The sequence below is a fragment of the Cricetulus griseus genome, chromosome 6, assembly GCF_003668045.3.
Source record: "Cricetulus griseus strain 17A/GY chromosome 6, alternate assembly CriGri-PICRH-1.0, whole genome shotgun sequence".
NCBI classification, from domain to species: Eukaryota; Metazoa; Chordata; class Mammalia; order Rodentia; family Cricetidae; genus Cricetulus; species Cricetulus griseus.
Genome location: NC_048599.1, coordinates 55210 through 66752, shown reverse-complemented (window position 1 = coordinate 66752; position 11543 = coordinate 55210). Strand labels below are relative to the sequence as shown.

The window sequence follows — 11543 nt, the reverse complement described above, 5'->3', positions numbered from 1 at the left end:
CAAAGGTAGAATGTCGTGTGCAAGAGTATGTTATCTCCAGTTGGCCATCAAAATCCATCACCCATCAGATTACCTTCAAAACAGTACATAATTCTAAGAATCTGTGAAAGAGCTTGTTTTCCCTTAATTAACAAGAAACAATATTAAGAACCTTTAAAATTTCCAGACTGATGGGAAAATCAAGTTGGCACTAACAACTCCATAATTTTTATAACAGTTTTAATGATTAATTTGTCTTTTTATGTGGATACTTGTTACTTTCACTTAATTCAAAGAAAATCTTATCATTCATGTGGTGATTCTCTTAAAGCATCTTAGCAGGCTGATGTCTGTCCACTCCTCCAAAGAGTTCTTCTCAACCCTGTTTTCACACTTCTACTGTATGTCAAGAATCCTTTCGTGGGATAATGATGGGTCTGAACTGAGCTGCAGGCATCTTAGATCCTAGTAATATAAAGAACAGGAAGTGATATCACTAAGGGAGGGGTCCAGCTTTGTTCTGAACCCTATCCTCACTGTCAAGTTGAACCACAACTAGTATTTGATTTCCAAGCTATTACTGGGAACAAGCTAGTTATCCCACTGTGAACTCACATCATGGCCTACAGTTTTCCACATGCAGACTTGATCAGAGCCCCCAAATTCATCATCCCATCAGAAATTCCTCAAAGAAACAGGCTCAGTCTCTACAGTTAACAGTAGAGATCTTAGCTGGAAGCTCCACCTGCAAATACTTGGATGTAAGTAGGCACACAAAATGACCAGAATACTTGTGCAGGTGCTGAGCACTGGCCTCCAGTATCTAAATGGTAGATCTCACCTGATGCTGCCCAGGCTATTACTGTGTCGGAATCTCCACCATCCGGTCAGTTCTTTATAACTAAGGTTGGAAGCTGGATGGTGAAACTTCAGGTTTATGACAGCTCCTCACTCTGTCTTTATGGAAATCCATCAGGCCCATATCAGTTTCCAACCTGTCAAAGAATTTGAGGGACACTCTTTTTGTGTCCTAGAGAATGTGACTTGGAGCTCACCATTGGGCTGTTGAGAGAACATATGTAGCCATATCTGGTGAGTCATTTTTTCCTAGCTCCAACATGCATGAAAATGGAAGGCAATCAGAGGATAATGTTAGGAATAGGCACAGAAACCCTACTTTAACTATGCAATTTTTTAACATTTAGATTCATCTTTATTAAAATAATAAATAATAAAAATAATAAAATAAGAGCACTGTCTGCTTTTATATTTAGAGGACCTGGGTTCCATTTCCAGCACCTGCATGGTAGTTCACAACTGACTGTTATTCCACTTCCAGGATATTAGATGCCCTTGTCTGGCCTCTGCATTCAGTGTGCACAAGGTACACAGATATACATGCAGGCAAAATAAAAATAAAACCTCAAAATTAAAATAATAAATTAGTTGTAAAATTTAACCTTTATTGTGTATATTTAAGACTGACATGAATTTCATACTCGCCTAGTAAAATGATTTTTTATAGTTGCCATGATTGTGCATATCAGAAACACTGACAAATATATTTATGTCTTTACAATGTCATAATTTAATAACAGTAAATTCACAAGACATAGCAGTTTCTTTCTTTCTTTCTTTCTCTCTCTCTCTCTCTCTTTTTTTTTCGAATCAGGGTTTCTCAGTGTAGCTTTGGAGCCTATCCTGGCACTCGCTCTGGAGACCTGGCTGGCCTCGAACTCACAGAGATCCACCTACCTCTGCCTCCTGAGTGCTGGGATTAAAGGCGTGCGCCACCAACGCCTGACGACATAGCAGTTTCAATGAAAGCTTCTAAGTATTCCTGCTTTCCTTGGTAATCTTGGCTGACACGAAGTTTTTTCTTATTTTTAAGAACTTATTGTTAATTCTCAAATCACACGTTATAAACCACACAGTAAATATATCTTGGTTAGGTTTCTATGAACAAAAGCAACTTGGGGAAGAAGGTTTGTTTGGCTTACAGATCACAGTCCATTGTTTACTGAAGCCAATGCATACCAATCACAGTTCCCCTCCTTCCTCTCTTCCCGCTCCTCCCACCTCCCATCCACCACTCCTTGGTTCAGAAAGCCGCGAACTTCCCATGGGCGTCAACAAAGCATGATATATTAAGTTGAGGCAGGACCAAGCTTCTCTCCCTGCATCAAGGCTGGGTGAGGCATCCCAGCATCGGGAACAGGTTCCAAAAAGCCAGCTCATGCGCCAGGGACAGGTCCTGATCCCACTACTAGGGGCTTCACAAACAGGGCAAGCTAAACAACTGTCACCCACATGCAGTGGGCCTAAATCGGTCTGATGCAGGCTCCCTAGCTCCCACTATCTCAGGTCAGCTGTTTCTGGGTTCCCCAAGTTACGATCTTGACTCCCTCTTACTCGTACAATTCCTCCTCCCTGACTGTGGATCTCTGCATCTGCTTCCATCAGTTACTGGATGAATGCTCTCTGGTGACAATTAGCGCAGTCACCAATTACAGGAGAAGGCCAAGTGCTCTTAAGCTGAACCATTTAGCCCCTTCGTAGTGCTTTCCTATTTCACGCATGACCTTCGGCTTAGTGGTGGCACCGCCCACAACGGGCTGCGTCCACTTCTATCAATTTGCATTCAAGAAAATGCCCCATTGAGTTACCTACTTATAAGTCTGATAGAGACATTTTCCCAATTGGGATTCCTCTTCTAGATAACTAACTTGTTAAAGTTAATAAAACAAAACAAAAACAAAAAACCCACAGGAGTCACCCCAACCCCTCCCTGTGTAGGTTATAGAATTCTTGCAGAGGATTAAGGAGGTAAGACATTTAAAAGAGGTCTGAGAAGGCAGAACTGGGAAACGTAAAGGAGTCTATAGGAATGAGACAAAAGAACCAGATGGAGGTCTGTGGAGAGGAACTGCTGGTATTGTAGGTCAGAGTTGATCTGTAGAATTGAATCTAGTGAAATGGCATAAGTGAAATAAGTGAAATGGCAGAACTGGGACCAGGTGAAGAAATGGTCAGATTGGAAAGATGGTAAGTACAGATAGACAGGTATTCATACGTTAGGCAGACAGCAGCAGAGAGGTAGTATCAACACTAGGGGCTGAATTAAAGTCCCTGGGACATTAGGTTAGTCTCTGCCTGTCAGTCCCGGCTCAGAAGATGCGAAGCAGCCGGTCCTGCGCCACTGTGACAAGACCTTCCTGAACACGTCCATGGCTCGGAGTGCGGCACTGTCTTCTCATCACCTGTACCTCCCTCCGAACCTTATTCCCGGGTAGGTCAGGCGTGTCAGCTGCCAGCCCCATCTCTCGGGCCATTTAAGCCTGTGCTTGCGTCAGGGAGATCCGTGCGCACGCGCAGGCATTACAGGAAAGCTGGGAAGGCAGACAGCGCACTATTGGAGGGTGGGAAGGACTATCTGCGTTGACCAATGGCATGTGAGAGCTGCCTGCCGCAGTGCCTTCTGGGTACGTGCCAGTGGCCGCTTCTATTGGGCGTCTGCGGCCGCGGAAGCTTTAGACAGTAAGAGCTTACTTGTTGGATCTGCAGCAATGTTGCTTTTCTGTCCGAGCTGTGGAAACGGACTAATTGTGGAGGAGGGACAGCGTTGCCATCGTTTCGCCTGCAACACTTGCCCCTACGTGCATAATATCACACGCAAGGTGAGTCCCAGAGGCGAGCGCCTCCTCCACTGTCGGTGCGCTCAGACTTCCTGCGGGCGGTAGTTTTTTTTTTTGCTCACCTGTGGAAGTACCTCAAGTTCAGTAGTTGGTAATCCAGTGGCATCGCTCCGGCCAAATCGAAGCCACTCTTCTGGTCACTTCAGAGATTTCTGCCTCTGGCTCTCTGCTGCCGGTTTTGTGACACCCAAAAGGTTGCGAGATTTCCGTTTTACCTCTAGGCTGAACCACGCCTTTAAAACCTACAGCTGTCCTCCGCACGCCAGGCTCCAATACGCTTATCACCTTCTCTGATCTCAAATCTTAATGTTCTTTTTGTGGCTCTTCTTGCTCCCAGATCCTGTCGCTATTCTGGAGGATCTTACCTCCAAAAGTGCACGCAGTACTGTTAGCTCCTTCACGTTCCTTTCGCCCGAGTTTTCTTTCCCAACGAGCCATTTGGCGCTCTCTCTCTCTCTCTCTCTCTCTCTCTCTCTCTCTCTCTCTCTCTCTCTCTCTCTCTCTCTCCTCCCTCCCTCCCTCCCTCGGTGTGGGTATGTCTGTCTGTTTCTCTCTTCCTTTTCCTTTATCTCTCTCCCTCTCCCTCTCCCTTTTGGCTGTTGGTACATGCCTATAATTCCATCACGTGGAGAGGCTGTGGCAGGAGATTAAGTTCAAGGCTCACCTGGGCTGCATAGCATATGTATATGAAAATTAAGTAAACGAAGAAACCAAACCCAGCTCTTCCAGTTTATTCTCATTCCTTTTTCTTTTCCCAGGATTCATCGTCTTCTAATATATGTCATTGTTGCTGCTTTGTGTGTGTGGTGCTTGTGTTGGAACCCAGAGAAGCTGCTTTTACAGCCCTTTGTATTGTCTACCTTTCCATTCTTGTTCCTCCTTAACTCAGTGTCCTGAGTTCTGTGATTTCAGATGTGTATCATCAGGCCTTGGTGATACCTCATTTTTAATGTTTGCACTTAAGAGCTGTATGGTAGGAGTTTGGAGTCTGGATATGTGATAAGATTGAATGGTGACATAATTTTTGAAAATTGAAGGATGACTAAAGCAACGAAATGTGTCCCTGGGAATGCTGGGATACCCAGATAAATGGTGCTATTAGGCTTTTGTCTGTCTTTCATGTTGGGTTATTAGGGGTATGAGAGAAGAGCATGGTTTAACTCAGCTGTCTTCCTGCACTGTCTGCTGTTTCCTCCAGTTTCTAGGGGTCTCTGACATTGAAACTGTGCTGTTTTGGGAATATCTCAGTCACAAAACCCCTACATTTTAATGGCTCTTGTCGCTCTTTGAAGAAGATAAATTTTGTATCCATTTACTGAGTAGAGGAAATGCTGGAGGAAAGTTATAGTTTGGTGGCCTGCTTTTAAAACTATATGATTTCTTAAAATCTGATGACTTGTTTTTGTTAGGTAACAAACCGAAAGTATCCAAAGCTGAAAGAAGTGGATGATGTGCTTGGTGGAGCAGCTGCCTGGGAGAATGTGGACTCTACTGCAGGTGAGAATTTTCCCATTACAGAGCCAGTGACTCAACCCTATTTATTATTACTTATTATTATACTTAATAATAATAAATTTATTGTTATTTATTATAATGCAACCCTGTATATTGTTAGGACCAGTAAGATGGCTCAGCAGGTAAAAGCACTTGTTTCCAAACCTGTTAACCTGAGTTTGATACTTGGAGCCCAGATAGTATAAGGAGACAGCTGATTCATGAAAAGTTGTTTACCAACTCCCACCCCCTCAACCAGTAGTTATAAAAGAATTTAAGAAAATATAAACAATAATGACAAATAGCTTGTGTTTGCCAATACAGGAAATATTTTGATATGTTGTAGTCACAATATAGTCATTCTTTAAACTCTAAGCAAGGCATTAAGACCTTTTTGTTTGTTTGATTTTGTGTTTTGAGACAGGGTTTCTCTGTGTAGCCCTGGGTGTCCTGGAACTCTCTCTGTAGACCATGCTGGCCTCGAACTCAGAGATCCATTTGCCTGCCTGCCATGTGATAGGTTTAAAGGCATGTGCACCACCACCTGGCCATATTAAATTTTTTTAAAGCAGATTTCTTTCAAGGATTAAATATACTGAAAGGAAAATCACCATATTGATACCTGCTCTGTTGTTTCATTTAGATTCTCAGGACAGATATGGGCAAGTATAAGTAAAAATCTGGTACATATTCTCTTCTTGAAACAAATTTGGGGTTTATTACAAAAAAGTTTCAATGTTGATTTAAACTTAAATATTGATGGTTGTTGAGAGGAGGCGAGAGGTGTAAAAGGACAGTTGTCCATGCTCTAGTGGGTACAGGCTTCTCAAGAGAATTCTGTTGTATGTATTTTCAAATACCAATATTGTAAAAATGATTAGCCCTAGTCTTTTTTTATTTTTAAAAATGTTTATTAAATTAAAAACAATAAAAAAATCTTATTTTACATACCAATCCCAATTCCCTCTCCATCCTGTCCTTCATTCCCCCCCCCATCTCCTCATTCCATCCCCTATCTCAAAATAAAACAAAAGCCTCTACTCATTTTCCACTTTCAAGGCTTTTGCTTATTTTTGAGATAGAATCTTGCTGTGTAGCTCAGGCCAGCCTTGTAGCAAGCCTCTTGCCTCAGTTTCTTTTTTTTTCCTAGATTTTTTAAAAATTAAAAACAATCTTATCTTACATATCAATCCCAGTTCCCTCTCTCCCCCATCCTCCCATGCCCCCCACTAATCCCCCTATCCCATCCCCCTTCTGCTCTCCAGGGAGGGTGAGGCCTTCCATGGGGGATTGTCAAAGTCTGTCACATCATTTGGGACAGGACACAGGCCCTTCCCTGTGTTTCTAGACTGAGAGTGTCCCTCTATGGGAAATGGGCTCCCAAAGTCCATTAGTACACTAGGGATAAATAGTGTTCCACTACCAGAGTCCCCATAGATTGCCTAGGCCTCCTAACTGACACCCATGTTCAGAGGGTCCTATGCTGGTTTCCCATATGTCAGTCTGGGACCATGTTCAGGTCCCCTTGTTCAGGGTTTCCTCAGCCTGGTCTTGACCCCTTTGCTCATCACTCCTTCCTCTCTACAACTAGATTCCAGGAGTTTGGCTCAGTGCTTAGCTGTGGGTCTCTACTTCGCTTCCATCAGCTCTACTGGATGAAGGCTCTAGGATTGTATATAAAGTAGTCATCAATCTCATTATAGAGGAAGGGCATTTAAGATAGCCTCTCCACTATTGCTTAGACTCTTGTTTTTTGTTTTGTGTTTTGAGACAGGGTTTCTCTGTATTACTTTGGAGCCTGTCCTGGAACTAGCTCTGTAGACCAGGCTGGCCTTGAACTCACAGAGATTCACCTGCCTCTGCCTCCTGAGTTCTGGGATTAAAGGCGTGTGCCACCAACACCCGGCTATTGCTTAGTTTCTTATTTGGAGTCATCCTTGTAGATCCCTAGTTCTAGATTTCTCTTTAAGCCTATAATGGCTACCTCTATTAAGGTATCTCTTTTCTTGCTCTCCTCTATTCTTCCCTCTATCCATTCTTCAGTTGAGGAGCATCTAGGTTGCTTCCAGATTCTGGTTATTATAAATAATGCTGCTATGAACATAGTTGAACAGATGTCTTTGTTGTATGTATGTGCATCCTTTGGGTATATGCCTAAGAGTGGAATTGCTGGATCTTGAGGTAGACTGATTCCCATTTTCCTGAGGAATGCCATACTGATTTCCAAAGTGGCTGTACAAGTTTGCATTCCCACCAGCAGAGGAGGGGTGTTCCCCTTTCTCCATATCCTCTCCAGCCTAAACTGTCATTGGTGTTTTTGATTTTAGCTATTCTGACAGGTGAAGATGGTATCTCAGAGTTGTTTTGATTTGCATTTCCCTGATGGCTAAGGATGTTGAGCACTTTCTTAAGTGTCTTTTAGCCATTTTAGATTCCTCTATTGAGAATTCTCTATTTAGTTCTATACCCCACTTTTTAATTGGATTATTTCATGTTTTGGTGTCTAGCTTCTTGAGTTCTTTGTATATTTTGGAAATCAGCCCTCTGTCAGATGTGGGGTTAGTGAAGATCTCCCATTCTGTGGGCTGCCGTTTTGTTGACTGTGTCCTTTGCCTTACAGAAGCTTCTCAGTTTCAGGAGGTCCCATTTATTAATTGTCGATCTCAGTGTCTGTGCTACTGGCGTTATGTTTAGGAAGTGGTCTCCTGTACCAATTCATTCAAGGATATCCCACTTTCTCTTCTAAGAGGTTCAGTGTGGCTGGAGTTATGTTGAGGTCTTTGATCCATTTGGACTTAAGTTTTGTGCATGGTGATAGATATAGATCTATTTGCATTCTTCTACATGCTAGCATCCAGTTATGTCAGCACCATTTGTTTAAGATGCTTTCTTTTTTTCATTTTACAATTTTAGCTTCTTTGCCAAAAATCAGGTGTTCATAGGTGTCTGGGTTAATATCAGGGTTTTCAGTTCGATTCCATTGGTAATAACAAGCTGTTTTCAGTACTATAGCTCTATAATAGAGCTTGAAGTCAGGGATGGTGATTCCTGTAAAGTACAAGGTTGTTTTGACTATCCTGGGTTTTTTGACTATCCTGGGTCTTTTGTTTTTCCATATAAAGTTGAGTATTATTCTTTCAAGGTCTGTGAAGAATTGTGCTGGGATTTTGATGGAGATTGCATTGAATCTGTAGATTGCTTTTGGTAAGATTGCCATTTTTACTATGTTGATCCTTCCTATCCAAGAGCATGGGAGATCTTTCCATTTTCTTGTGTCTTCTTCAATTTCTTTCTTCAAAGACTTAAAGTTATTGTTATACAGGTCTTTCACTTGTTTGGTTAGTGTTACCCCAAGATATTTTATGTTGTTTGTAGCTATTGTAAAGGGTGGTGTTTCTCTGATTTCCTTTTCAGTCCATTTATCAACTGTATATAGTAGAAGTACTGATTTCTTTTGAGTTAATCTTGTATCCTGCCACTTTGTTGAAGGTGTTTATCAGTTGTAGGAGTTTCCTGTAGAATTTTTTTCAGGTCACTTATGTAAACTATCATATCATCTGCAAATAGTGAAAGTTTGACTTCTTCCTTTCCAGATTGTATCCCCTTGATCTTCTTTGTTGTCTTATTGCTCTAGCTAGAACTTCAAGTACCATATTGAAGATTTATGGAGAGAGTGGACAGCTTTATCTTGTTCCTGATTTTAGAGGCATCACATTGAATTTCTCTCCATTTAGTTTGATTTTGGCTGTTAGTTTGCTGTATATTGCTTTTATTATCTTTAGGTATGTTCTTGTTATCCTTGATCTCTCCAGGACCTTTATCATGAAGGGGTGATGGATTTTGTCAAAGGCTTTTTCAGTATCTAGTGAGATGATCATGTGGTTTTTCTTTTTCAGTTTGTTTATATGGTGGATTATATTGATGGATTTTCATATGTTGAACCATTCCTGCATCCCTGGGATGAAGCCTACTTGATCATGGTGGATGATTTTTTTGATGTGTTCTTGGATTCGATTTGCCAGTATTTTATTTTGCCAGTATTTTATTGAGTATTTTTGCATCAATATTCATGAGGGAGATTGGTCTGTAGTTCTCTTTCTCAGTTGTGTCTTTGTGTGGTTTGGGTACCAAGGTAATTGTAGCCTCATAAAAAGAGTTTTTGCCTCAGTTTCTTAAGTGCTAGGATTATAGCTGTGTGCTACCACACTGGGCAGGTATTTTTTGTTATAGTCTCAGAAAACAGACTATAATAGATCCTTCCCCATGCTATGCTTCCAGCCAGAATTCAACAAAATTTGAGAAAGGAAGTACGATCAGGGAAGTGCTTTCAAAGTCACAGTTCTCTCTGGTCCCGTTAGTATTGGTGTGCTGTGGGCAGAATGTTGCTATCAGCAAATTCAGCATTGGCAAGGAAGTTGGAATGAGCATGGAGATGAGATGTTTACCCACACTTAAAACAGTATTTGTGTAATGTGGATGACTTGTTTTTCTCTTTGTCAGAGCCATGTCCAAAATGTGAACATCCCCGTGCCTACTTCATGCAGCTTCAGACCCGTTCTGCAGATGAGCCAATGACTACCTTCTACAAGTGCTGCAATGCTCAGTGTGGACATCGCTGGAGAGACTAAGGGCAGGACTTACCCAGCTGCAAGCATGAATTTTGTGTGCTGAAGGTCTTTGCTGTATGATAGGAAGCTGATTCTACTGAGGACTAGGGTAGAACAGGCCATCTGCAAGTCAGCAGATAAAAGTCCTTAATGAACAGGGACCTCAGGTCCTTGGGAAATACACATAAGAATATTCACTTGGCTTCAGGTCCTGTTCATTCATCCTTTGTGTTTAGTAGGTAGGTGATATTTCCTTACTACCATTAGTCCTATAAACTTGGTTTATAGCCAAAGATAATCTTAAACCTCCTATTCTTCCTTCCTCTGCATGTGAACTGTGTTCATTTTATGCAATGCTGGGGATTGAACTCTGAGCCTCATTCACGCTAGACAGGTACTCTGACAACTGAGCTATATCTCCAGCCATTTAGTTTTTAAAATAATTTCTATTTATTTATCTCTAGAGAAATTATAAAAATACCCATAAAATCATTGAAAAGCACTTTAAAATTCAGGATTGACATGATTCATCTTTTATGATTAACAATTAAAAAAACTGTTCTGTGATTTGGATTTTCTGGATGATGTTGATAGGAATTTAAAAGTAACCAAGAATATTTTATATTTCCAGCTAGAGAGAATGATCCACAATAAAGCCTGTGCCTAGCATGTGCAAAGGTCTGTGTTTGAACCACATTCAAAAATCTATTAAAACTTGAATAAATTTAGAAAAGTCACATATTTATTGATACTACTAGTGAGATTACTCTGTATAATGGACATATTTTCTATGTTGGAAGCTCTGATCGCTTCCATGCAACTGGTCAGTCATATATATGATAAAGAGTGCAGATAGTAAGGCTATCTAAAATAACAGTGCCCTTCTATGAACATAGCATTTCTGACATTTTCAAAGTCCTTAAGTGGAGATAAGGATGAGTAATTCACAAAAGGTGACTTTGAAATCTTTGATCTATGGTTGTTTTCAAGCCTTTGGAACTTCACTGATCATCTCCTTTCACTAACTCTATTACAAAGGAGAGTCACACAGTCTTTGAATGAGGATGTATTTGAGTATTAGATCACTTACCTAGCATATGATAAGTTCTGGGCTCAATCCTTGGTACTGGATGACAGAGGTGTGGAGGAGAATGATAATTTTTACTTAAAATAAAAGTAAGTAAGGGTTAGGACATTGTCACATTTCTGGTGAGAGTGGAAGTCAGTACCAGTTCAATAGTTTCTCAGGGCAATAAGGCAATGGCTATGAGTATTTTAAAATGCTACCCAAGGGTGACACAAACATGCAGTGCTATCACTTGAGAGGCAGAAGCAGGGGTATTGGAAGGTCCAGGCCATCCTGTTATTGGCAGCAGGAGTTGGAAGAGAAGACCTTAACAACAGTATATTTGGTTTAGGGTTTGGTTACTTGGTGTTTTGGGTGTTAAGGAGGTAATTACATTTATTTGTTCTTTGTTTCATGGTAAGGAAGTCTTTTGCTTTCCCCTCTTTTGATTGGGGTATATAAGGGCTTTGAGTAATAAACTTGGGGCTGATCCTAGTATTTACTGGGTGCCCTCCCCACTCTATGTCTTATCTATTTCTTTCCTTAATCCATATTCCTACTGACAAGCCAGCAGGACCAGACACTACACATCACTGGCAGCACCCCCAGAGACCTCTACTTAGGCAGAGCTAGGATATCAGTGGATAAAGTGCTTGTTGCAAAATCATGAGGACCTGAGTTCATATAATTGGCATGTAAAAG

General features: G+C 41.2%; 1 protein-coding gene and 1 long non-coding RNA gene across 3 annotated transcripts; one reads left to right on the top strand and one right to left on the bottom strand.

The window, feature by feature from the left end:
* Positions 1 to 202: 202 nt before the first annotated feature.
* Positions 203 to 3412, bottom strand: LOC103159488. Of its 2 annotated transcripts, none has more exons than XR_004770655.1 (4): positions 1735 to 3412; positions 821 to 1041; positions 595 to 724; positions 203 to 444 (listed from the first exon to the last, which is right to left on the bottom strand). It is a non-coding gene; the product is annotated as an uncharacterized LOC103159488 (long non-coding RNA). The 2 variants fall into 2 exon arrangements; XR_003486271.2 differs by having other exon boundaries at positions 821 to 974; positions 1735 to 3404.
* Positions 3413 to 3465: 53 nt separating this feature from the next.
* On the top strand, positions 3466 to 11364 carry LOC100765374 (DNA-directed RNA polymerase III subunit RPC10). The gene is made up of 3 exons (XM_027420045.2): positions 3466 to 3656; positions 5084 to 5171; positions 9669 to 11364. Exons 1-3 carry the CDS (start codon positions 3546 to 3548, stop codon positions 9794 to 9796), a joined length of 327 nt encoding a protein of 108 aa, XP_027275846.1. The 5' UTR covers positions 3466 to 3545; the 3' UTR covers positions 9797 to 11364.
* The last annotated feature ends 179 nt before the right edge of the window (positions 11365 to 11543 follow it).

Bases quoted from the DNA above. Each gene is read 5' to 3' on its own strand.
- LOC100765374 (XM_027420045.2), top strand. From the start codon at position 3,546: ATGTTGCTTTTCTGTCCGAGCTGTGGAAACGGACTAATTGTGGAGGAG. The intron at 3,657-5,083 runs GTGAGTCCCAGA...TGTTTTTGTTAG, and splicing joins TGCATAATATCACACGCAAG to GTAACAAACCGAAAGTATCC. The intron at 5,172-9,668 runs GTGAGAATTTTC...TCTCTTTGTCAG, and splicing joins GAATGTGGACTCTACTGCAG to AGCCATGTCCAAAATGTGAA.